The following is a 27864-nucleotide window of genomic DNA, read 5'->3' on the forward strand; positions in this document are numbered from 1 at the left end:
GCATAGTCTCTAACAGTGTCCTGTGATTTCTGTCTGCAGCTGAAAAATCGCATCTTTATTTCTGAAGCAGTACGGGTGTCAAAAGTATCCTTTAGTTTAGCAAAAATGTCTTTTACAGTCTTTTTTATCAGTTACTGGTCAAGATTTAACTTCTCTCTGAGCAGCGCCACTGAGCTGACTTGTAAGTATACTGACTTTCTGCTCCTCTGACATGGGGTAAATATCAAACATGCTGCGCAGCTTCCCTTTAAAGTCACTTAAGGTGTGCGATTCACCATTGTACTGTGGCAGCCATGTCGCACCCGGTATGCAAGGCATGGTGAGAGGCAATATGGGAGCTGCAGCTGCTGCACACTGAGCGTCGCTGGGATTAGACATCTTCCCCCCTAGTTAACCTTTGCAGGGGTGCGACTCACCATTTCAGTTGCTGCAGGTCATTGCTCCTGTAGGACTTTAGGCACGCACGGATATCCTGTCCGAATCATGTTCGCAGTGCCAAAAATGACGCGCCCGAGGGGCTGTGGGATACTCGGTACCGGGCCTGCTAACTTCCATGGGAGGTGTCACAGCGGCGGTGACCCAGTCCATGGCCCTAAGCGGTCATGTAAAAGAGGTAGAATTGAATGGGGATAAAGTTTATGTAGTGATTCGTGATGCCAGTTGGAATGTTCGACTGTAGTATAGCCAGCACTGCAGATGATCCCTGGGGGAGTAGATGGTGAATCATAGAATCGTAGAGTTGGAAGGGACCTCCTGGACATCTGGTCCAACCCCCTGCTCAAAAGCAGGATTTGCTAAATCATCCAAGACAGATGTCTGTCCAGCCTCTATTTGAAGACTTATTTTGAAGGAGAACTCACCACCTCTCGTGGCAGCCTGTTCCAATCATTGATCACTCTGTCAAAAAGTTTTTTCTAATATCTAATCTGTGTCTCCTCCCATTCAGTTTCATCCCATTGCTTCTAGTCTTTCCTTGTGCAAATGAGAATAAAGATGATCCTTCTACAATGTGACAGCCCTTGAGATATTTGTAGACAGCTATTAAGTCTCCTCTCAGTCTTCTCTTCTGCAAGCTAAACATTACCAAATCCTGTAACCTTTCCTCATAAGACAGGGTTTGCAGACCGGTCACCATTCTGGTCGCTCTTTTGTGAACTTGCTCCAGTTTGTTGATGTCTATTTTAAAATGTGGTGCCCAAAACTGGACACAGTATTCCAGATGAGGTCTGACCAAAGAGGAGTAGAGGGCAATAATGACTTCACGTGATGTAGACTGTATGCTTCTGTTAATACATTCTAGAATTGCATTTGCCTTTTTTGCTGCTGCATCACACTGTTGACTCATATTCAGTATGTGATCTATTAGTATACCCAAGTCTTTTTCACATGTGCTGTTGCTTAGCCCTATTCCTCCCATTCTGTATATGCTTTTTTTCATTTTTATTGCCTAGATGTAGTAATTTGCATTTTTCCCTGTTAAAAACCATTCTGTTAGTTGCTGCCCACTGCTCCAGCTTATTTATATCTGTTTGAATCCTCTCTCTCTTCTCTAGTATTAGCTATCCCTCCTAGCTTAGTGTCATCAGCAAATTTAATCAGTTTACCCTCAATTCCTTCATCTAAATCATTGATAAAGATGTTGAACAATACAGGGCCCAGGACAGAGCCCTGTGGTACCCCACTTGAGACATTCTTCCAACTGGATGTGCAGCCATTTACGACCACTCTTTGGATCCGATCACTAAGCCAGTTATGAATCCACCTAACAGTTGCCTTGTCCATTCCATACTTTTCAATAAGGATTGTGTGAGATACTTTGTCAAATGCTTTGCTAAAGTCAAGATATACTATATCTACAGCATTTCCCTGATCCACCCAATCAGTGGTATCTAATCCTTATAAACAGGGAGGAAATGGTTGAGGAGGTAAAAGTGGCTGGGACCCTAGGAGGTAGCGACCATGCTATTTTAGAATTTTGGATAACTAGAGGAGGAAGACCTGTGAAGACGTCAAGGTTAGATTTCAGAAAGGCAGATTTTAAGGGATTCAGAAAGAGAATTGGAGGGATCCAATGGCTGGATATCCTTAAAGACAAAAATGTCCAGGAAGGATGGGAAATCTTGAAAAATGAAATTCTCAAAGCACAGTTGTTAACAATTCCAAAAAGAGGGAAGAATAGGAAGCATTTCAGGAAACCAGGATGGATGAACACAGAACTTAAGCACATGCTAAAAAGGAAGAAAGAAATGTTTATGAAATGGAAAGAGGGAGGCATATCTAACGAAGAATATAATCCTGTCTGCAGAACTTGCAGGTGACAAATCAGATTATCTAAAGCTGACAATGAATTGAGGCTTGCAAAAGACGTCAAAAGCAATAGTAAAGGATTTTGGGGATGTGTCCAAAGTAAAAGAAAAGTCAAAGATGCTATAGGATTTTTACAGGATGAAAATGATGAAATGGTAAGACAGGATGTTGAGAAGGCTGAACTTTTAAATTCCTATTTTGCATCTGTTTTCTCTCAGAAAGGAAATGTATCATCAACTGTTCTTCACTGTCCTATTAAGGGAATAGAAGAATCCAGGATATCTATAAACAGAAATATAGTAAGGAAACACTTAGCTAACCTAAATGAATTCAAGTCTCCAGGTCCAGATGAATTACACCCCAGCGTACTGAAGAAGATAGTAGAAGAAATTTTTGAACCCCCTCTCCATAATCTTTGAAAATTCTTGGAGAACGGGAAAAGTCCCAGAAGACTGGAGAAGAGCAAATGTTGTTCCTATCTTCAAAAGGGGAAGAAGGTGGACCCAGGCAACTATAGGCCAGTGAGTCTGTCTTCTATACCAGGAAAGATCTTTGAACAAGTTATTAAACAACATGTATGTAAGTACCTGGATAAGAATGAAGTGATTAAACAGAGTCAGCATGGGTTTGTAATGGGTTTGGTGATGGCAGTGCAGATGTTAAAACCCTCTCCAACCAGGGCTGGACCCCCAGAGATTGTGATGCAAGTAGAAGGCACGAAGTAATAAGGCAGGAGACAAGGAAAGTCACTTTATCATTTACTGTAGTTCAGGTGGAGTTCAGAGGAGATATTACAACTCTCACCAGGTGACAGTCTGCTCTGGAGAATGGGAGTTATCTTTCCTTGCTGTAACTCAGTGTAACCTCCTGCTATTCTAATCCCTTCTGGGACCAAGGCTTTCTGGAGTTTAGAACTTCCCAGTTTTGCCTTTACTCACTGTGTATTTCGCCTTCAGTGACTTGCAGTCTGAATCCTTTGTGATACAGATCAAGTTTCCACTTGCACTGTCCTTCACTGATTCCATGTTAGGGTGGTTTCACATTAGCGCTTTTTAAGCGCACGCACGGCCGGGGGTAGCTCCGCCCCCGAGCCGGCTCTCTGCCCGGCGTGCCCGCCCCTTGCTTGTAGCGCCGCCTCCTAGCGCACAGCGGCGCCTGCGATCGGCGCACCCTATCTTTAGCATAGGGTGCGCAGATCGTGCGCAGGCCGTGCGCTAGTTGCGCTTTGACTTGCGCTGCGCACTTTTGATGGTGCGCCGTGCGCGCCAAAATCCGAAAAGTTTGATTTTGGCGCGCACGGCGCAGAGAGCCAGCTCGGGGGCGGAGCTACCCCCGGCCGTGCGTGCGCTTAAAAAGCGCTAATGTGAAACCACCCTTACTGCAGTATTTCTGAGGGAAAACACTTTTCTGCTGGTTGTGTAATCCCACGCAGTCTCTCAGCTTACCACCCAGCTCTGAAAGCTTGGATGATCTAGGGGATGGTTCCCTGCTTTTTAGCTCTCACTCCTGGATCAGCCACATGCCATCATGTCGTTCAGGCATACTTCCTCCGTCTTCAAACTGAGAACTACAAGTCGGCCCCTCCCCTTCCCAGTTTGGGTATGCCTGTAAAGCTCTAAGCTTCAGACAAATGAGGGAATGAGGCAAATTGTGTGTGTCTAGCAGAGAAAGCATAACTCCCATTGCTCACAAAACACATACAGAACTGTACATATTTAACCCTTTTGTGCCGATAAAGACGCAGGGCGCCACAAATACATTCCACCTTAATTTTGTGTGCGACTCCAAATCCAGGCCTCCATTGGTTAATAAATTTGATTTCCATTGATGATTTTTTCATTCAGATCTAGGATGTGTTATGTGTTTGTTCCCTTTATTTTTTTGAGCAGTGTATATGTGTAAACACTCTTCTTATGTACAGCACCTGGAATTAATGTTGCTACAAAATCAGTAGTAATAATAATAATAATAATAATAATAATAATAATAATAGTATTTTTCAATTCTCCAACTGTAAATTTAATAATACCATAAACTGCTGTAAAGATAGGACAGATTTAATCCATCTAGCTCACCACCTGTATTTTGGGAGAAAAAAAAGGTTTGCAGGATTTGTTGAGGGGTCCGTTTTTAAAAAACAACTCATCTACATGTTTGTTTTAAAGTCATATTTTACTTCTCATATTCAAATCCACTGATTTCCGTTCATCTAGCTTTTTTAAAGTAAATTAAAGGGGCAACCATGAAATAAATGTTTGCAGTAAAATACAAAGAGTATCTATCTTGCTCTACAATCTGGTTTCCGCCCCATCTCTCCACTGAGACAGCCCTGACCAAAATTACTAATGACCTACTTACAGCCAAATCAAATGGACAATACTCTATACTCCTGCTTCTAGACCTGTCCTCTGCATTTGACACAGTTGATCACTGCCTCCTACTACAGATCCTCTCCTCCTTTGGCATCAAAGACATCGCTCTTTCCTGGATCTCCTCACACCTTTCCAACCGCACAATCAGCGTCTCCCACTCCCACACCACCTCCTCATCCCACCCTCTCTCTGTTGGAGTCCCCCAAGGCTCTGTTTTAGGACCCCTACTCTTTTCAATCTATACACTTCATCTGGGGCAATACATAAAGTCCCACGGATTCCAGTACCACCTTTATGCTGATGACACTCAGATCTACCTCTCTGGCCCAAACGTCACCTCTCTGCTGTTCAGAATCTTAGAGTGTCTATCAGCCATATCCTCCTTCTTCTCCTCTCGTTTCCTCAAGCTCAATGTGGACAAATCTGAACTCATGATCTTTCCTCCATCTCACAGATTTTCTTTACCTGACCTAGCTGTAACAATTAATGACATGACGCTTTCCCCAGTACCGGAAGTCCGCTGCCTCGGAGTAACCTTTGACTCTGCCCTGTCCTTCAATCCGCACATCCAAGCTCTTTCTACCTCCTGGCGCCTCCAGAATCCTTCCTTTCCTCAACCCTCAATCTACTAAAATGCTTGTGCATGCCCTCATCATCTCCCGCCTACTGCAACATTCTTTTCTGTGGTCTCCCTGCTAACACCCTCGCACCTCTCCAGTCCATCCTTAACTCTGCTGCCCGACTAATTCATCTTTCTCCTCGCTACTCCTCCGCTTCTGCCCTCTGCAAATCTCTTCACTGGTTCCCATTCCCTCAGCGTATCCAGTTCAAATTACTAATACTGACCTACAAGTCCATCTATAGCCTGTCTCCCCCATATGTCTCTGAACTAATCTCCCAATACCTTCCCTCTCGTAATCTCCGGTCCCCCCAAGACCTCCTTCTCTCCTCCACACTTGTTCGCTCCTCACCCAACTGCCTCCAAGACCTCCCGAATTGCCCCTATCCTCTGTAATTCTTTGCCCCAACAAGTCCGATTATCAATCACATTTGGATCCTTCAGATGGAACCTGAAAACCCACATCTTCAAGAAAGCCTACAGCCTGCAATGACCCCGCTATCTCCTTCTCTCTCACCACTACCGGAGATATCACCTCAAGCAACACTGGAACTGCTGCAACCCACCAACCTACTCTCTCCTTCCCCACTGTATCAGTATGTCATTGTTAGTTTGTTTACTGTAAGTGATATCTGTAATTTGTACGTAACCCCTTCTCATGTACAGCACCATGGAATCAATGGTGCTATATAAATAAATAATAATAATAATAATAATAATAATAATAAAGAGCAGGAAGAACTGATGATGCCATAAAGACCTTAGAAAAACTATTTTAGCAAATGTATTTAGTAGATTCTATAGTGTGTGGCCCAAAAATGTGACCACATTTTATTTCAAAATTCACCTTACCTGTTTGATGGCAACCAGGAGTCTTCCATAGCAGTACACAATCATGAAGAAAGGCAGAGCCAGGCAAAAAATAAAAAGGCACACAATGTAAGATGTGTTTGTGGCATCACGTGAGTGCCAGTTCACTGAACAAGTAGTTCCTGGCCCTTCTGGTCCATAGCTGCTCCACCCAAAAAGTGGAGGCAAAGTCCAAAACAGTGAGTAGGACCAAGACACAAGGATTCCCAGCCAAGCCTTCCTGTAGTTTGTTGCATCAGCTTCTGTGTACCTAAGCATTGTGCTATAACGTTCATACGACAACACGGCCAGAGAAACCAAAGACACAGTTCCTACAGAGCAAAAGAAGAATAGTTATTATAGATTAAGAAAATATAATTCATTACATAACACATAAGAATATAAAACACAACACGTCATTGAAGAAGATGGCCACTATCTTTCAATATCTGTTTGGAGAGGGTGCAAGGAAGTTCTTGGATGCTGCTGGAACACAGCAACTCCATTGTTACTATAGTGACTGTGCTTGATTATTGGAAATCTACCTCTTTTCAAGCAAATAGGGGGTGGATCTGTAATTTTCTGCCATGGCCACTATAGTTCTGACAAAGCTGCTGTGTTCCGGCAGCATCTGAGAACTTCCAGTTGTAGCCAGTAATAGATGATCACCTGGTGTTCCACCTACACTGATCAGATATTGATTTCCAATCAAGTAGTGTCCAATATCTTTAAATTACAGTGCCATATAGAAATAAAAGTCAAGCTTATTGAAAATATGTAAGATTCCTGATTAAATAGAGGGCTAAATGGGTGGGGATCAGTAATTCTTAGCAGGTGACACATACTGTACGATATTGTGTAAAAGCAAAAAGATTTCAGGCCCAATAACAATATGCAACTGATGTAGCTAAAATGAATAAATAAAAAAAATAAATAAATTAAGTTTATTAGCAAATATATACAAAAAATATATAAACAGCGGTATGAGAGAGGTCAGGCTAAAATGATTAACATCAAGATAATCAAGATGGTATAGTACGCCTTACCGGACCAAGGATGACTAATATAAGGGGCAAAAAAATCCCTATCCCCTTGGTATGGAATAAATATGAATAGTTTAAGAGACATACACAATGAAACAAATGTGGAAAAACTCTGGCAATAAATGAGTAAAAAAAAATAGACAATTTTGGCACGACTCTGAGTTGCATCTAAATTTTGCGACTTTTCAAAGCTTGTACGCCAGAATCAGATTTGATAAATCAAGCCACAAAAGTCTTGAAAACATACTTACTTGATAACTTATGATAAGGGACACTAAGGAGATTATAATGATAGGAACATTTTATTTGACAGGTTTTCAACCTACAGCGTTTGACGTACAAGTAATAAAAATGACCAGTCCCTCAAAATGACAGGTACCCATTAAGTTTTGCTTGCTTTTTCTTTAGGAAAGTATCAATGAAAAAACTTTAATATTTTGTGCAATTGGATTGTCTAATTAAAATATTTTCACTATTCTACGACTCAACCTCTGAGTGCCGAGTTTTTCATCTATTTGTTTTTCGGACTTGATCCCTACTCAGGCACTACAACTCACATGGAGTGACGTATAATAATATAGAATATGTTTGCATTGTAGTGTATTTGCACCTTAGTATTTATTTAACACTATAGGAAGTTATGACCAATATTGATTTATGCATTGAGAAAGATGAGATCAGAATACGGGGCAGGGAAGAAGCTGCTTGTAAGTATTGTGACAAAGTCACTGGCAAAGTACTGGAATCACTGAGGCCATTAGCTTCAGTGATTTGAAACCTAGAATTTTCCTGCAGCACACTATGTGTTGAGAGGGGTTAATCGGCAAATTTTACGGCTGGGTTTTTGTGAACAACCATAGAGGGGTTGGGAGGTTGTCCACCTTATCTCGTCTACCCCAGGGTGTCGTCTGGGATGTAAATAGAAAGCCTTTTGAGTTATTAGATGTTCGGTAGGCCTGATCAGTGGAACTCCAGTGCCACAGTATGTGCCCTTACAAGGCAGCTGAACCAGTGCATGTTGATTTTCTTGTACGACCAGATCCCCGTAACAACACGGACTGTGCTGTACACTATATTTTTCCTTAGGCCAGAAAGGCCTTGTTTATTTTTGCTAACTCTGCACTGGTTTATGCAGCACTCCTAGGAAACCAGTGAGAGACTTAAGGAGACAAAGTTCCTTTGTTTACCTCCATGTATAGCCAAGTGAGATGATCTACCATAGTATACTTATATTATAGGATTTTACATTATAGGATTTGCTCGGACTTTATGTAAAGTTTGTTGAAACGACAGACCATTTAAGACAGTTTGTTTCACATTTATTTTTATTTTTTTACTTTGGCTATTTGTCTTTTCTTTACCTATTGTGGATTTCTTTACGTAGTGTGAATAGGTGCATATCAGTGTAGGAGGAGGAGTCCCCGCTGTATCTGGGCCGGAACCAAGGAGGCCGTCACCAAGGTTCCTAGGGATACTGTTTCCAGGGGACACAATTGGGGGACGGACCGCAGAGACTTCTAGAAAGGTTGGGGGAGGAGCTACTGTAAAAGGGGCTGAGGACGCCAGCAGGAGTCAGTCGACGCAGCAGGAGAGTAGAAGAGAGGAAGCTAGAGGGCGCCAGAGAGCCAGAGCGAGAGCCAGAACCAGAGCAATTAGAGCAGAGCAGAGACGGGAGGGACTGAAGGGAGACTCACCGCTAACAGAAGGGAGATGGCACCGAGCTGTCCAATGGAGAGACACCGCCCGTCTCCGCCCCACAGGTGTGGCCTGTCCGCCGCCACCCGTGGCCGCCACCGCCCGACTCCACCACGCAGGTATGGCCCAACCGCTCTTGCCCACGGCAGCCGATGCCCGACTCCACCCTGTGGGTGCGGCCCATCCACTGCCACCCATGGCCGCCGTTGCTCCACTCCAGCCCGCAGTTGCGGCCTGTCTGCAGCCGCCTGCGGACCCCGCAGCTGGGCTCCGGCTCGCAGCTGCGGCCTACTCCATCCAGACCCCGGACAACACTGTCCCACCTCTGCCGGGAGGTGCGACACAGAGGAACTCTTCATGGGCCTGCTGTGCCCCCATTTCGCTAGGCCCACCGGCTGATATGCCGAAGCATCATCGACCATTGCTCTGCTGGATGTCAGAGAGGATAAGTGACACGTTGTAGTTAACATTCTGGACCCGTAGTCAGCCATACCGCGGCCCTATAATGACCGGTCTTTGCCGGGTTAGTCGTGTTTGTGTTACCAGTGTATTCTTGTGCTGATCCCTGCGAGGATAACTGTTGTTAACTTGTTTTATTGCTCGAGATAGCCCCTATATGCATATATACAGTATATATAGTGGTGCAGTGACCACTGTGTCCGCTAGGGGGCGCTGTGTGGGTGTCCCAGGAGAGAGGATGAGTGGCAGAATGCTGAATGATCGTTATGTATCCCAAGGTAGGTGGCCTTGGGATGGAATCTTGAATGTGTGTTGATCAGCAGAGGTACTGCTGAGCTTCCATTACACTGTGTCAGGGAGAGCTTTCCAGGTAGCTGGTGAGATGGGTGACACCAGCTACCTACAAATCCACCTAGGGGCGGTGTTTAGAATGCCATAGTAAGGTATATGTGTGTGAATGATTGAAGGACCTGTGATGAGGTCATAGCCATGTGATCCGGTAGGTGTGGCTACAGACCATATCAGGTGGCCAGGGTAGGCCACATGAGTGAATGCTTGGACCCGATTGGTCCGTATGGAAGGTCTCGTGCAGGGAGATGTGTCTGTCTTCCTAACAGCACATGTGGACGCTGTGTTTAATGGCTGCAAGTGCCTGAGAGTTCCCAGGGGAGGGAATGGACGTCTGCAGTGTGGTGAAGCAACCATGAGGTAACCCGGCCATGGGGTGAGATAACTGTGAGGCTAGAGAGCCTGCGTATTGGACATTGCATAACCTGTGTGAATACAGGGTTGACAAAGTGGAGCTCTGCAATGGACGCTATGCTGTTGATATGAACTTACTGTTGCTGTTCATGGTTTATGATGCTTAATAAACTGCATGGACTTTTGGAGTTATAGGAGAAACCGTGCCAGATCTGGTTATTTGGCTGCCTAGCGAGTGTCCTCTACCTTAATGACAAGCACTACCTTACAATTGGTGGAGAATGCTATGAGCAGTGTTGTAGCCTTGTTGCTAAGGGCAATGGACGAGGACTACAAAATTTGGTTGCTAAACAACGGTTCCAACAGCACATGTTGCAGTGCTGGCAACGCTGAGCCAGGAGGGCTGACGGTCTTGAAAGCCGTGTGATATGCTGACCGGGGTCAGTGGAAGAGATTTATAGGACACCTCTGCGATAGAGGGGTCCGAAAACCTGCGTGGCCAGCAGGTGATGGTCGTGAAAGCCATGTGGTGTGCTGACTGGGGTCAGTAAAAGACTGTTGATTGCTATAGAGTGCCTCTGTGGATAAGAGGTACCCGAGAACCTGTGTGGCCAACACAGGTAACGGGCAGGTGTCCGTGTTGTACTGACCGGGGTCAGTGAGAAAGACTGTACCTGTAGGTTTCAGTGTGCAAGGTCCTGGAGGGTCAGTGTAGGGAGGTTCTGGGAGAAGAATCGGATCCCTGGAGCACGTGCTGTGACCTTGAACCTGGTGAGGCGTGAGTGTTGGACTGTCTCAGGCAGAGACGGATGTCCTGAAGAGCACCCGCTGAGCCCCTGGACCTGGTGAGGCCAGTGTGTTGGGAAACCCTGGGAGGAGGGTCAGCTCCCTGAATAGCACCCGGTGTGCCCTGTGTGTTGGACGGTCTCAGGAGGAGACGGACGTCCTGAATAGCACACAGACAGGACACGTGAGTTTTGTGTTGTGTTTTTTTTCTCTTCTTTTCCCTTTCAAGTTAACGTGCGTTGGCTCAGCGGGGTCAAGAAGGTGACAAGCGGCTTGCTGTAACTCGGCTGGGTTACGAAGGTGACAAGCGGCTTGCTGTAACTCGGTGGTGTTACGAAGGTGACAAGCGGCTTGCTGTAACTCGGCGGGGTTACGAAGGTGACACCAGCAGCTGTGTGTGAACGGCAGCCAGGGGTGTCGGAGATCGGTGGCAGCAGGAGCTGTGGTGGTGCCAACAAGAACTTGTGTGGTATCGTTAAAGACAAACTGTTTTGGTGTGAACTGTGGTCTAAGGAGGCCTGTAAAAAGGACATGGGGAAATCCCGAAAAGGGGCTGTGACCCAAATTGGGGAGGTAACCCAAGAACGGGTGGAGTCTCAGAGGGAGGCGATGACCCAAATGGGGGTGGTAACCCAAAAAGGGTGGAGTTCCAAAAGGTGATAGTCACCCAAAAAGGGGTGGAGTCCTGGGGAATGGGGGCGGAGCATCCTGATGTGAAAAAGCTGGTACAGATGAACTGTTGACAGGGGCAAATGTCCTATGTCTGTCCTATCTGCCTGGTGAACTACCCAGCCGGCACGATGCTAAAGGGGTGTGGCCTCCAGATAGATAATGAAGATATAGTTGGTCTGGTCGACCATGGGAGGCCGGTGACTCTAGTGCGGGTTGCTCCTGAGATACCCGGCAGAAAGGTGGGGGTTACTTGCAACCACGGAAGCACTGAGAGTTGCCCGGTCACCAGGGTAGTCTTTCAGACAGGTTGGGACATTGAGGGACAGGATGTAGCGATAATCCCGAATCTGTCCTGTCCAGTGATTATAGGCCACGACTCTAGACTGTTCTCTGGCTTGTGGGAGAGGGGAGTTCCTCTACAGCAAGGGGTTGGAGACATTTCTGCTGTTGGGCTAGCAGACAGTGACACGGTGATGCTTGCTAAAGTGGACAAGTCATTTGTAGGAGTGGCTGGAAGAAAGGGTACATCTGCCCAATGTCAGGAACACTGCACTTGCTCACTGAGCCAGTGCGCGTGTCCTGAGTACAAAGACTGTGCACCAAAGATACCTGTGGAGCGGGGTCTCAGTGGTGACAATGCATGCTCCAAGCTCACAGGACCTGAAGCATGTGACTGCTGGGGGCGTGGCCTCAGCGCCACAGAGCCAAGAGCTGCAGGAAAACTCCTAGAAAGATAACTACTGGACAGTGTAACCAAGGGGCATAGACAGAGACAGAAACCAGATCAAGCCGGGTCAAAGCACGAGATAGCAATACAGTACCAAAGGGTTAGACAGAATGGATAGTCAGGAAGTAGCAATAGATCAGAAAACCAGAAGGGGCAATAGACGCTACAATAGGGACAAACTGTAACGGAGTAACGATAGCCAAGCCAGGAGGTCAGAACCGGAAAAGACAATAGTGCCGAAATGAGAAGCGGAGTACAGAGTGAGGGAACGGACTGGGTCATACACGGGAAGCAAACAAGCAATGCAGAATACACGCACACCTGGGTCAGACACACCAGAACAACAGTATAGCTGACAGAGAACCCTGGTAAAGAGTGAGTATAAATACCCCTCCCAGATCCAGAAAGAGGCCATGAACACTTAACCCTGTGAGTGCAGGGCAAGAACCCTGTTCAAACCATGACAGTACCCCCCTCTTAACGGGGGGGCCACTGGACACCCAGGCTTGTCTGGGTATCTGGCATGGAAAACCCGCACCAGGCGATCGGCATGCACCGAACTGGCCAGAATCCATGACCGATCCTCCAGAGAGTACCCCTTCCAGTGTATAAGATACTGGAGTCTCCGGTGCACCCACCGGGAGTCGACAATGCGCCCTACTTCATACTCCAGCTGCCCCTCTACCAGCAATGGCGGAGCATTTGATGAGGGATCCTCTCTCACCGTCCCCACAGGCTTTAACAGGGACCTGTGGAAGACATCAGAAATTCTAAAGGAGGTGGGCAGCTGCAGTCGGTAGGCTACTGGGTTAACAACCTCCACAACTTTGCATGGTCCAATAAACTTGGGGCCCAGCTTTATAGATGGTATCTTAAGCTTGATATTGCGGGTGGATAGCCACACCTTCTCCTTCTGCAAATGCTGGACCTAACCCCCTCCTCCTGTCAGCAAACCGCTTATAGGTTTCCTGGGCCTTGGAAATATTCCTCTGAACCTCCCTCCTAAAAATTCTAAGACATTGTGTTGCACCCTCAGCTCCAGGACAACCTGAATCCATGCGGGAAAACTCTCCAAAATGTGGGTTAAACCCAAAGTTGACCTGAAAGGGAGACTTCCCAGTAGATTGACTCACACGACCGTTGAATGCAAACTCTGCCATGGGCAATACTTCACACCAGTCCTCCTGCCTGGAAGAGGCCAAGCATCTCAGAATCTGCTCCAACGATTGGTTCGTGCACTCCGTCTGGGTGCTAGGCAGAGGAGAAGGACAACGAAATCCCCAGCTTTTTGCAAAAAGCCCTCCAGAACCTGGCTGCAAACTGTACCCCTCTGTCTGACACAACATTCATAGGCACTCCATGCAACCAAATTATATGCTGCATAAATAAGCGGGCCAGGGTTTCAGCAGATGGTAACGCAGGGAGAGGTACAAAGTGGGCTTGTTTAGAAAACCTATCCACCATCACCAATATCACCGAGTTGCCCCTGGAAGGAGGAAGATTTGTGATAAAATCCATGGACAAATGTGTCCATGGTCTATCCGGAATTGGCAAAGGCACCAACTCCCCGGCCGGACCTGAGAACTTTTAGAACGAGCGCACACCCTACATGCAGTCACAAACTTTTTAATATCTGTTACCATAGAGGGCCACCAGAAACCCCTCACAATTGCCCCCCGGGTAGCTCCAATCCCAGGGTGAGCACTCAACATAGAATCGTGAAATTCCTGCATAAGTCCGAGACGGAAACGTTCCGGTACAAACAATTTACCCGGGGGTTTACCACCCGGAGCCCGAGCCTGGTCCTCCAAAATCTCTCTCTGTATCTCAGATGAGATTTCGGCCACCACTACTCCTGGCTGAAGAATGGAGGAGGGAGGTTCTGGAGAGGACACCGAATCAAAGCTTTGGGATAAGGCATCAGCCTTGATGTTTTTAGATCCCGGGCGGAATGTGATGGTAAACTGAAATCGAGAAAAAAAAAGCGCCCACCGAGCCTGTCTGGGGGTCAATCTCTTGGCAGACTCGATATAGGCCAAATTTTTGTGATCAGTGATGACTGTAATGGAATGAATAGCCCCCTCCAGGAAATGCCTCCATTCTTCAAAAGCTAACTTTACCGCCAACAACTCTCTATTGCCGACATCGTAATTTCTCTCGGCAGAGGAAAATTTTTTAGAGAAGAAGGTGCAAGGCCTCAGATTAGTAAGGGTAGGAGGGCCCTGAGACAAAACTGCCCCCACCCCTACTTCCGAGGCGTCAACCTCCATGATAAAAGGTCTTGACGGGTCGGGTTGTACCAATACAGGGGCTGAAGAAAAGCACTTTTTTAATGTCATGAAAGAATTTTTTGCAGCTACAGACCAATTTTTTACATCAGCTCCCTTGAGAGTGAGGTCCGTTAGAGGATTTACCACCTGCGAGAAACCCTTAATAAATTTCCTATAAAAGTTAGCAAAGCCTAAAAATCGCTGCAACCCTTTCAAGTCATGAGGCTGCACCCAGTCTGTAACAGCCTGGACCTTCTTAGGATCCATGTGGAACCCCCTCCCCTGACACAATCAACCCCAGAAAGTATACTTCTTGCATGAAAAATGAGCATTTTTCCAAATTGGCATACAAATGATTCTCCCTCAGTCTCAGGAGAACCATCCGCAAATGGTGCAAGTGAGATTGACTGTCCACCGAGTACACCAGAATGTCATCCAAATAGATGACCACAAAACGACCAATTAAATCAGAGAAAATTACATTAATAAAATTCTGAAAAACAGCAGGAGCGTTGGTGAGACCAAAGGGCATAGCCAAGTTTTCGAACAGCCCTTCAGTCGTCAGGAATGCTGTTTTCCATTTGTCCCCTTCCCGGACTCTTATTACGTTGTATGCCCCACATAAATCCAGTTTAGAGAACCACTTGGCCCCGATGAGTTGGTTACATAGATCAGGAATTAGGGGAAGAGGGTATGTATTTTTCACAGTAATTTTGTTTAATTCCCGAAAGTTGAGGCACGGCCGCAAACCAACATCTTTTTTCTTAACAAAAAAGAAGCCCGCCGCCACAGGTGAAACAGAAGGCCTAATATGCCCTTTGCGGAGACTCTCGGTAATGTACTCCTTCATGGCTAGACGTTCGGGCCCGGACAAATTGAACAGGCGAGCCTTGGGTAACTTGGCTCCAGGGACTAAATTAATGGCACAATCAAATGGTCTATGTGGTGGTAGCGCCTCAGCCTCACTATCAGAAAATACGTCTTCAGAATCTTTCAGATACTCCGGAATACCTTCCAGATCGACAGACGACACTGACACAGATTTTACTGGGGTGACAAGAGTTGTCAAGTTACAACATAGACCGTTAGCCATACAACCCCACTGAATGATCTCCCCCGTGACCCAGTCAATAGTAGGATTGTGACGTTGAAGCCAAGGCATACCCAGTACCAGTCCAGCCGGCAGATTATTTAGAACAAAACACCTTAATTTTTCCATGTGAGTGGAACCCACTTTCAGCGAAAAGGTATCAGTCATGAAACAAATTCCCTCCTGGGTGAAAGGAGAAGAATCAATTGCCACAATTTTAACAGGATCTTTTAACCTGACTGTCCCTATCTTATGAAAAGTCACAACTTTGGCATCGATCAGATTAATAGAAGAACCACAGTCAACAAAGGCGGTAGTCCCAACCAGACCGCCTGTAGTTCTAGTTCCACCGGAAGCAGAATTTTAGTAAGTGAGGAAAAGGGTACCTGGGAGTCTGGGCAACCTCCTCGATTGTTACCCAAACTCAGTCGTTTTCCTGACGGCTTCACTGAAGAAGGGCAAGAAGGACATTTCCTTCTCCAATGTCCAGCGGATCCACAGTAAAAGCACAATTGTTTGTTTCTACGGCATCTCGTCTCTTTTTCCTCCAATGACGTGGCACCAACCTCCATGGGCTCAGGACTAGATGCAGAGTCTCTCAGATTGGAGAATAAAGGGGTCTCCTGCAGCATGACCCCTCTTGCCCGCAGTCTACGGTCCATGCGGACAGCCTGGATCATAGCGTCCTCCAAAGAATCCGGTGGAGGATGAAGGGCTAGGGTATCTTTCAAATGTTTGGACAGGCCTCTACAGAACAAACCCCGGAGGGCAGCATCATCCCAGGAGACCTCCGCTGCCCAGCGCCTGAACTCAGAGCAGAACCATTCAGCAGAGTGTCTCCCCTGTGTCACACTCATCAACATATCCTCTGCCAGATGCACTCTATCAGGCTCATCATAAATGTGCCCCAGAGCCTCAAAGAACAAATTCACAGACATACGTTCAGGAGCAGAGGAAGAGATAGTGAAAGCCCATTCCTATGGAGCCCCCCGAAGTAGGGAAATGATGACCCCCCCACCGTCTGGAACTCATCCCCGGAGGAGCGGGGCCTCAGAGAAAAAAAAAGCTTGCATCCTTCTCTGAACGACCTGAACTCCCGTTTATACCCTGAGAAAGGGTCTGGCAATTTGACCGGAGATTCAGGGGATGCCAATGACACATCTCTATCCCCAGCGCTAGTAGCCCCTGCAGCAACAGCCCCCTGCACAGTATCCACCAACTGTTGCTTGGTATGGGCCATCGTGCGCTGTTCCACATTAAGTTTGTGGAACATTTGTGTCAGGTGCTTGACCTTATCAGCCAAAGCTTGTATGGGATCCATGAGGATAACACACTTTTTTTTTTCCTTCAGAGGGAAAAAAAAATGAAATGTTCAGCTAAAATGTCAGGAACACCGCACTGCACTTGCTCACTGAGCCAGTGCGCGTGTCCTGAGTACAAAGACTGTGCACAAAGATACCTGCGGAGCAGGGTCTCAGTGGTGACAATGCATGCTCCAAGCTCACAGGACCTGAAGCATGTGACTGCTGGGGGCGTGGCCTCAGCGCCACAGAGCCAGGAGCTGCAGGGAAACTCCTAGAAAGGTAACTACTGGACAGTGTAACCAAGGGCCAAGGGGCATAGACAGAGACAGAAACCATATCAAGCCGGGTCAAAGCACGAGATAGCAATACAGTACCAAAGGGTTAGACAGAATGGATAGTCAGGAAGTAGCAATAGATCAGAAAACCAGAAGGGGCAATAGACGCTACAATAGGGACAAACTGTAACGGAGTAACGATAGCCAAGCCAGGAGGTCAGAACCGGAAAAGACAATAGTGCCGAAACGAAAAACGGAGTACAGAGTGAGGGAACGGACCGGGTCATACACGGGAAGCAAACAAGCAATGCAGAATACACGCACACCAGGGGTCAGACACACCAGAACAACAGTATAGCTGACAGAGAACCCAGGTAAAGAGTGAGTATAAATACCCCTCCCAGATCCAGAAAGAGGCCACGAACACTTAACCCTGTGAGTGCAGGGCAAGAACCCTGTTCAAACTATGACACCCAACTTATGGACCTGACGTCTTGTGACATGACAGGTGGTGGGCTGGGAGATGAGATGACTGGAGCGGAAACATGGTCAGAGGGTAACTGGAGGGTTCACTCGGATGATCGGGGTGACAGACTCTGGGGGTGACTGTGGCTCTGAGAGAGAAAGGGAGCACAGACTAGAAGAGCTAGAGAAGGAAGTCTCCGAGTTCAAAGGTCATCTGGCAACGTGGCAAGGTCTGATTAAGTCCCTCAGAGAAGAGGTACAAGTACTAACAGAAACGGTAAGAGGTCTACTGTGAGAGAAGAACTGGGACGAAGGCTTACAGAGGCCGAGCCCAAGTGGTGAACAGAGTAAAGATAAGAAGAAGCTGAAAAGTATGGAAGCAGAGATGATCCATATGCAGGAGGAGCTTGCTGCTGCAGATCATGCTTAGAGGCAAGCACAGCAGGAAAGAGATGAACTGGCTGATGTGATTGCCAACAACAGTGGTAAAGATGCTCTGGCTTTGGAAGAAAAGAGGCAGTTAGAGTCTTGCATTGTTCAGCTGGAAGAAGTGGAGGAAGAACACGGCAACGATGAATTAGCCAATGACAGGCTGAGAAAGGCCACACTTCAGGTTGACCAGATGAATGCTGATCTAAAGGCTGAACTTAGTAATGCTCAGAAGAACGAGAATACCCGTCAGCAGTTAGATTGCCAGAATAAGGAGTTAAAAGCAAAGGTTGCACAACTGGAGGAACAGCTGGAGGCTGAAACTGAAGAGCGACAATCGGCAAGCAAACACGTATGTCATGCAGAGAAAAAACTGAAGGAGGTACTAATGCAAATGAATGATGAAGGGCGTAATTCTGAGCAGTACAAAGGCCAGGCGGAGAAAAATAATGTTCGGCTGAAACAGCTGAAGCGCCAGGTGGAATAAGCGGAGGAGGCTCAATGTGCCAATGCATTGATTACAGCATGAACTGGAGGATGCTACAGAAACAGCAGATGCAATGAACCGTGAGGTTAATGCACTGAAAAGCGAACTTAGATGTAGTGATGTGCCATTTGTTACCAGACGTATAGACAGAAAAGGAGGTGACGGAGCGCACTGGAGGAGTGTGATGACTAAACAGTGTCTGATGACACAGACAGACTGTGACTGGAGGGCCAAAGATCAAGGCCGATATTCTGACCTCTGGGTTCGGGGGAGGCCTAACATAGAGATGAGGCCATATGTCAGACAAAACAGACGGAGATGGTTCTCTCGACCTGTTGGGCAAGGTGACATGGGTCCCCAGTCTCGAGATCCCAGGGTAATGTTGTGTGTTCAACTCCACAAGTTTGAACAGAGGGGGGAGGTATGTGGTGTAGTGACCACTGTGTCCACTAGGGGGCGCTGTGTAGGTGTCCCAGGAGAGAGGATGAGTGGCAGGATGCTGAATGATCGTTATGTATCCAAAGGTAGGTGGCCTTGGGATGGAAGCTTGAACATGTGTGTTGATCAGCAGAGGTACTGCTGAGCTTTCGTTACACTGTGTCAGGGAGAGCTTTCCAGGTAGCTGGTGAGATGGGCGACACCAGCTACCTACAAACCCACCTAGGGGCGGTGTTTAGAATGCCATAGTAAAGTATATGTGTGTGAATGATTGAAGGACCTGTGATGAGGTCACAGCCGTGTGATCTGGTGGGCGTGGCTACAGACCATATAAGGTGGTCAGGGTAGATCACATGAGTGAATGCTTGGACCCGTTTGGTCCGTATGCAACGTCTCGTGCAGGGAGATGTGTCTGTTTTTCTAACAGCACGTGTGGATGCTGTGTTTAATGGCTGCAAGTGCCTGAGAGTTCCCAGGGGAGGGTGCTATGAATGAGTCACCGTAGGAGGCAAAAACAGAAATACTAGCTAAGTCCAGAAAACCAGATAAGTTGGCAGCTATCGGATTGCAGACCCCTGAACCTATCAACAACAACTAGCAGTAGCCGTGGGGGGTTCCTACGGTGCACTAGACCCCTCGATCACAGCCGGAGAACTAAATAGCCTAAAGACAGAAAAGGAAATCTAAACTTCCCCAGAGCAGACCCCAAAGCAATAGGCAGCGCCCAACATATAATGACGGTGAAGCAAGATGAAAAAACACTCACACAGATAGAAAGATAGGCTGAGCAAATGATGGGGCCCAAGCTAACTAAATAGGACAGGATAGAAAAGCTGCTGTCTGCAATCCACCAAAACCCTATCAAAACAAGAGCCAACAGACTGATAGGGAAAAAAGCCCTGAAGACGCTAGGCTTCCAAAAAACTATCAGTACTCAGGTATTTTCTGAAGACAGAGCAAAAAGGAATTCACCTCACCCCAGCAGGGAATGGCAGAAATCCAGAAAAACAAGGCAAAACAAAACCAAAATACAAATGCAAAAAGCAGAGCAGAAAACTTAGCTTTTGAGGAGGAGGAATCAGACTGGTCTCCTAGAATCCCTCTGAGAAATCACCAGCAAGGCAGAAGGGCGTCGGCTGCCTTATATCCAGTCAGCAATTCCAGTCACCCAGTCATCATCATCCTGCTCAGGTGCTTGGTAATCAGCCTCACTACCTTCCTTCACCAGAAGAGGGAGTTCATCAGACCTCAATGGTGAAGGGGAAAATGAACTCACAACAGGAGGGGGATGTGTCTGTCTTCCTAACAGCTCCTGTGGACGCTGTGTTTAGTGGCTGCAAGTGCCTGAGAGTTCCAAGGGGAGGGAATGGACATCTGCAATGTGGTGAAGCAACCATGAGGTAACTCGGCCATGGGGTGAGATAACTGTGAGGCTGGAGAGCCTGCATATTGGACATTGCATAACCTGTGTGACTACAGGGTTGACAGAGTGGAGCTCTGTCATGGACGCTATGCTGTTGATATGAACTTTCTGTTGCTGTTCATGGTTTATGATGCTTAATAAACCGCATGTACTGTTGGAGTTATAGGAGAAACCCGTGCCGGACCTGGTTATTTGGCTGTCTAGCGAGTGTCCCCTACCTTAATGACAAGTGCTACCTTACAATATATATAAAAGTTACATCATACAGATCCTCCCGTCTCCTGCCTCGTCACTGCATCCCGCGTATCTGCGATTACCACACCAGGAGCAGCTGCCTCCATACATTCAGACATCAGCCTAAGGCCGGAGTCACACCGGCGAGGAATACGGGCGAGTGAGAGGCGCTAAAAGCACGCATTAGACACGGACAAATGATTCTCTATGGGGTCACTCGCACCAGGCGTATATTTCTCATCCGTATCCTACGCTCTGTGCCAATCGCAGCATGCTGCGATTGTCAGCGTACTACGCCCGTAGTACGCCAATGCAAGTCTATGGGTGCGCAAAAAATACGGATTACACACGGAACACACGTGTGACCTGCGAGCAATACGCAGGTCTTTTGGCTGGTGACAGGAAATGGGCCAATCCATCATCAGGAAGCCTAGACATGCAAATGAGGTCAAAAAGCGCTCCAGACATCCAGGAAGTACGCATCCAAGAAGTACAGCAGCAGCATGGCGTCCACGTACATTAATGTTGAGATGCTCATTGTCCTGGTGCAGGAGCGTCCCGAAATATGGGACCCACGCGATGCAAATTATGCTAACCGGACAAGGAGGCGTCATGGAGGCGCATCTGTCGCCAGATGTACCATGACTTTGGTGACAGACCACGTGATGAGCAGCATAAAATTCGTAAGTGCAACCATAAAAACATCATTAACCTTAGCGCACAAAAAAAAAGGATCTAGATTCAGCACCCCCCTTCCTGTGCATGTACTTTTAGCCTCATGAGGCCGTTACATTTGGATGTGACACGTGCCTTCACACAGCCATAATTTGTGGTTAGTCCACAAGCTCCTCATCCTCCTAGCCAAAAAAAAATAGTTTAAGTGTAGCTAATGAGACCCTGTGTATCTGCCCAATTACATATGCCACCATGGGTAGAACGCACACCCCAGAAGGCCCCATGCCTAGACTACTGTTTTTGAAAATGTGACCTCTCAAATATGTGAATTTGACAATATTTCCTGTCACATTGCAGTGGAAGATGTGATGAAACGCTGGTGAAGCATCCGGGACCAGTTCCGCCGGGAACGCCAGCAGCGGTCCAGGAGTGGGGATGCTGGATATGTCAAAAGAAAGTACACATACTATGACCGGCTGTCCTTCCTCGCCCCAATTCTGGATCTGAGACCGTAAGTACATACCTCACACCACATTACACAAATACATTACACAAATACTTTACAGGGACAAAAATATTGATGTATTTTTGCCTCTGTTCTATTTCATAACAGAACTCAATCCAACCTTACGGATCGAGGAACGACCTCAGAGGCAGAGCCCATTATAGATCCTGTAGGGGATGAGGTGGCTGGCCCATCTTCTCCCCCTACAAGAAGGATGGCTGAAGATGAGGCATCACAGGACAACACAATGGCTGGCCTACACACAACACCACCAGGATGGTCTGCTGCTGCCACATCACCCATCCTGGAAGAGCCGGGCAACTTGAGCAGCAGCCCAACTGCCCAGATCAGGTCCTCCCCACAGGCTGCTCTAACATCACGGCGAACAAGAAGGTGCCAGGTCACTATTCAAGAGAGCAGGACCAATGTGGACACAGGGGTGCTCAATTATTTGTCTAGAGTAACTACAGATGATGGGGAGGAGGCCTATGCACGTAGCCTCATCCTTTATCTCCGTGCCCTTACCCGTGAGGTCCGGCTCCGTATTAGGGGATGTATTCAGATCCTGCTTGATGCAAGCACCCCCCCAATACCCCATATGAGGTATTTGAATTTCTGGAGAGGTGGCAGCTCTCACCACGAAATTTAATGCGCATGAGACCATCCACACAGATGCTTGCTCAAGCAGGGTCCGAACAGCCCCTAATACGTGGGCCAACACCTCAACCCCTTCCTCCCCCTACCCAACCTTCTATTCCGCAGCCCCAAATGTCATCCTCAAGCCAACCCCACCAATATGGCCACTTGTACCCACCCAGTGTTGGAGGCTGGTCCCAACCTGGTTGGGGAGGATCTGGCTATCTTGGTGGGTATGAGCCACGTGCCTACCAGAACCAACAAGAAGCCCCTCACCATCATCATTACTCTGGCCAGTATCCCCAACAGTCCCAGGAGGCAGGACAATTCCAGCATCATGGGCAACAGTATGGCCCCACACAGGGCGATGTTGGCCACAGTGTCCAGCAGCACCCACAGGCTGTTCTTCCTCGTTCCCCTTCCCCAACCTATGAGGATTTATGATTCTGATGGGGGGAGATGTCCAGTGAGTTTTAACTGGTGCTCCTAATAGAAAGTAAAAAACAGGTGTTCTCCATCACCACATTTAGAACATAATTTAACATTCACATTTTTAAACAATGTTTTCCAAACATATGAAACAATCCATCATGACAGGCAACGCTACCTCACGCCTTTCAGACAGATATTACATGTGTGTACAAAAGAGAATATTTAAACGCGCTATACTGTAAAATGAAAGGATGAAAATACACTACTCATTTGCTAACGCCTAGGAAAGGCGTGCTGGCCTTAGTGAAGTAGTCACCTTTTTTGCTAGCAATCTCTAGTAAAAAAATTCAAGGCGACCAGCATTTCAGAATATCACGCTCTCTCTATGTCTTAACAAGTGAGTTTTGTATTTTCATCCTTTCCAGTATAGCATGCTTAAATATTCTCTGTTCTACAGACAGGTAATATCTGTGTGAAAGCTGTGAGGTAGCCTTGCCTGTCATGGTGGAATCTTTCTATGATTGGATAACATTATGAGGAAATGTGAGTGTTATCTTGTAGCCTTTATTTTGGTGATGGAGCTCACCTTTTGTTGGCAAAGTCTAGTCTAGTCTGTTTAATCTAGTCATGCAGAAATGTTGTTATTGCCTAATCTTTGTTGGTGTTTTGTTATCTAATGTTAATTTTACAAAAAGTTAAAGAAGGCACAAAGGGTCATTTTGCCCATTGCCAAAATTTTCTTATGGCAATATTATGTTTGCCTTTAAGCAAAAAAAAAAAAAAAAAGGCAAAACTAAAAATTTGTCTACTCTAGTTAACGTCTCTGTGTGATTTTTCACAATCCCTCACAACATACTAACAGACACAAACCAATGCAATGAAACACTCATAGAATCATAAGGGCTTGAGTAATATATATTTAGACACAATTAAAGAAACAAATTATAACATAGACACAGCATGCTCTTGCCAAGAAGTTGCCCCCTCAGGTGAGATAAAGTAATTAGTGAAAATATCACGCACTTTTAGGCCAGAGAGCGGTCTACGTTGAGGGTTCATAGGTGGTCTCACCCTGCGCACATTGTCCGACCTACGCACAACACCATGAGAGGAGGAACAATCATGTATCCTGGTGAAGTTATGCAGAACAACACAGGCTTTCACAACTTCATTCACATTTTGCTCACTCAACTGAATGGCAGACTGGAGTACCCGCCATTTGGCACAAAGAATCCCAAAGGAACACTCCACCAGTCACCTAGCATGTGATAGGCGCAAGTTAAAAATTCTGCGCCTGTGGTCAAGGTTGCGCCGGGGATATGGCCTCATGACATTGCGCGATAACTGAAAGGCCCCATCTGCCACAAGGACATAAGGGACTGATTGTTCGGGGGAGCCTGGTAGCTGGCGTGGTGATGGTAGATCCAACTGGTTGGTGCGTAGCCGCTGAGCCATTATGGAAGTATTGAAGACTCTAGAGTCTCCCGTCCTTCCATAGGCCCCAATGTCAACAATTATAAACTTGTATTGAGGGTCTACCAGAGCCAACAATACAACAGAAAAGTTTTGTTTATAATTAAAGAATTGGGAGCCAGAGTTCGGCGGCTTACGCACCCTGATATGTTTGCCATCCAGGGCCCCAATACAATTTGGAAACTGGCAGTCCTCCTCAAAGTCCCTTGATATCCTTAACCAGTCTTCCATCCTGGGCTCGGGCATGACCACTTGATGGAGTCTTGTCCAGATTTCTGTACATGTAGACCTCACTATGCCTGAAATGGTTGACTTTCCAATGAGAAACTCATGGTGGAGGGCGGCATAAGACAGGCCAGTGGACAGGAAGCTGTAGAACAACAGAAATAGTTAAGTTTAGAATGGCTAAAGTAAAAAAAAATCAGTTACATGCCGACCAAACTTGGTAGGAATTGAGAGAGAATAACATACACATATTTGGTGGCACAATGACTAAGTGATATGCAGGACATAGATGTAACATTCTGGTGTGTCAGTTGAAACATATTTGGAGTAAGATGAGGGCATTAAACTTTGTCCAAGAAGGCCAAAAAACATAATTTAGCACACACATTATGAACATAGAGAATGTGGTTGTGTAGTACATACCGTATTGTAAGTAGAAGTCGCTCCTCTGCAGATATCGCTTTGTGCATCCTTGTGTCCTGAAAGGTTATCCCAGGGCGCACTGTCTCCAAGAGTCGATCAAATGTGGAAATGCTCATGCGACAGTACTGGTAAAATTTCTCCGGATGCTCCCGCAGAGAAGAATAGAGGCGGTGAATATGACCTGTTGTGAGTCGTTGCCTCAAAAGTGGATGGACCCACATGCGTCTCCTCCTCCGCGGATCCACTATCACAGGGTATGGTTGCCAAAAGCGCCGTGACAAAAGCCAGGTAAAGAGAACCTGCTCAGTTGTATTGAATCTCAGACCCTCTGCCATGCTGCACAAAGAACACCAACACACCTCGTGAAAGCAAGGTGACAAATGGACAGAATGTAGGCAGCCACCTGTTTCTGAGTGTCTAAATAGGGTGCAGGCTAATGATTTAAATTGTTTGCAGGCCTCAAAACCGTTAAATGTCCATTTTGCAAGGCTGCGAGAAAATCTCGCCATACGGATTGCATACGGATGCCACACGGATTACATACGGATGCAGACATGCGCAAAATACGCGACCTCACCTTGCTTACGGATGGCCTACGGAGCTCTATTTAGGGGTCATTCATCCGTATTACGCATGTAAACTACGGACCGTATTTTGCGCAGGTTAGTGTGACTCCAGCCTAACAGAGGTATTCACATTGCAGGGACCCATCAGTTTTTGAGACCACCTTGACGTTGTTCGATGGGCAGGCATGATTTGGCCAAATTTTGTGCAAAGTGTCTCATGCTGTTTCCTAATATTCAGAAGCCGTATTACTATTTATATTTCATATATTTTACATTGACATGCTTTAGCACGATAGAGTGCAACCTTTTTTTGTATATTGTATATGTATTGTATTTTGTATATTGTATATGGAGGTAGCTGCTCCTGGTATGCACCTATTCACACAAGCTTGAATGTGCCAGTCAGTCTTTTGTTATATCCTTAGTATAGACCTGCAATATCAGATCAGTAAGGGTTCAACATCCAGAATTAGCTTGATCTCCACCGGCATCCACTAACAGTGTTCAAGCTCTGTGCACTGTTTACTGCAAGTTGTTGATTGGGGGTGATGTTGGGTGTTAAATCTCTAATGAAATGATCTTGGAAAACTATCCAAAAGATAGGTGAATAATATGTAACTATTGTGCAACCCATTTAATGGCCAGTTAAAAGTTGAACTTTGATGTAATTATAAATCACATAAGGGGAAACAAAGAAAAGGATTTCAGACCTTAAAGAAACACTCATCCCATCAAAGTTTTATATTATTTGAATATATAGCAAACATCATATTACCGTATTTTTCGGACTATAAGATGCACTTTTTTCCTTAAAAAATGTGGAGGAAAATGGGGGATGCATCTTATAGTCTAGATATACCTGCTCTGGCTGTGGTGGGGAGGTGAGGAAGTGGCAGTGGGGGGAGCAGCGGGTCACAGGAAAGACCTTTTTAATGATCTTTTTACTCTTAGACGTGTGACGGGGACAAGGGGGCATCCTCTACGTCTGGAGGAAAGAAGGTTTAAGCATACTCACAGATGCGGATTCTTTACTGTAAGATCAGTGAGACTATGGAATGCTCTGCCATATGATGTTGTAATTAGTGATTCCCTACTAAAATTTAAGAAGGGACTGGATGCCTTTCTTGATAATTATAATATAACAGGTTATATACACTAGTTACCTTTATATTGCGTTGATCCAGGGAGCTAGTCTGATTGCAATATGTGGAGTCGGGAAGGAATTTTTTTCCCCAATGTGACGCTTACTGTTTGCCACATGGGTTTTTTTTGCCTTCCTCTGGATCAACATGTTAGAGCAAGTTAAGATAGGATATGGGTTGAACTAGATGGACTTAAAGTCTTCCTTCAACCTTAATAACTATGTTACAGGAGGCAGGAGCCAGTGGCTGCAGTTAACTCCTGTGCCCGCTGCTAAAGAGAAATGAATATTCACTCCATTTCATGCTCATGGGTGTGGAAAGCAGTAAATATTCATTTCTCTTTAATAGCAAGCAGAGCATAAAGCAGCTGCTGGCATCGGAACAAGATGCTGCGAGTGAGCGCAGGAAGGTAAGTATAATGGTTTATGTTTTTTTATGTTTTTCTGATGGCGCCATACATACCAGGATGGGGATGGGGACCAATCATACTAGGATTAGGATGGGGCCATGCATACCAGGATGGAGATAGGGCCCTGAATATCAGGAAAGGGATGAGGGGGCCATGCATACCAGAATAGGGATGAGGAGGAGGGCCATGTCTGCCAGGATAGGGATGAGGGAGCCATGCCTACCAGGCTAGGGATAAGGGTGGCATACCTACCAGGCTATGGATGAGGGGGCTATGCATACCAGGATGGGGATAAGAGGGCCATGCATACCAGAATAGGGATAATGGTGCCATGCATACCAGGATAGGGATGAGTGGGTCATGCATACCAGGATAAGGATGTTGGGTCTATGCATACCAGGATGGGGATGAGGGGGCCATGCATACCAGGATGGGGATAAGGGGGCCATGCATACCAGGCTAGGGATGAGGGGGACATGCATACCCGGATAAGGATGAGGGGACATGTACGCCAGGATGAAGGGGCCATGCACACCAGAATAGGGATGAGGGTGCCATGCATACCAGAATGGGGATAAGGGGGCCATGCATACCAGGATAAGAATGTTGCATCTATGCATACCAGGATGGGGATGAGGGGGCCATGCATACCAGGATGGGGATGAGGGAGCCATGCATACCAGGATGGGGATGAGGGGGCCATGCATACCAGGCTAGGGATGAGGGGGCCAT

The 27864-nt window shown here is 46.5% G+C and overlaps 1 protein-coding gene across 1 annotated transcript in view; it reads right to left on the bottom strand.

The window, feature by feature from the left end:
* Window positions 1-27864, bottom strand: part of LOC141095328 (vertebrate ancient opsin-like) — a 310270-nt gene that overhangs the window by 244998 nt on the left and 37408 nt on the right. The window contains exon 2 of the mRNA XM_073581300.1: window positions 6151-6479. Coding sequence (XP_073437401.1) covers window positions 6151-6479 — 329 coding nt within the window. The remainder of the gene's footprint in view (window positions 1-6150; window positions 6480-27864) is intronic.

The sequence above is a fragment of the Dendrobates tinctorius genome, unplaced genomic scaffold, assembly GCF_039654945.1.
Source record: "Dendrobates tinctorius isolate UK_male_01 unplaced genomic scaffold, ASM3965494v1 ptg000069l, whole genome shotgun sequence".
NCBI classification, from domain to species: Eukaryota; Metazoa; Chordata; class Amphibia; order Anura; family Dendrobatidae; genus Dendrobates; species Dendrobates tinctorius.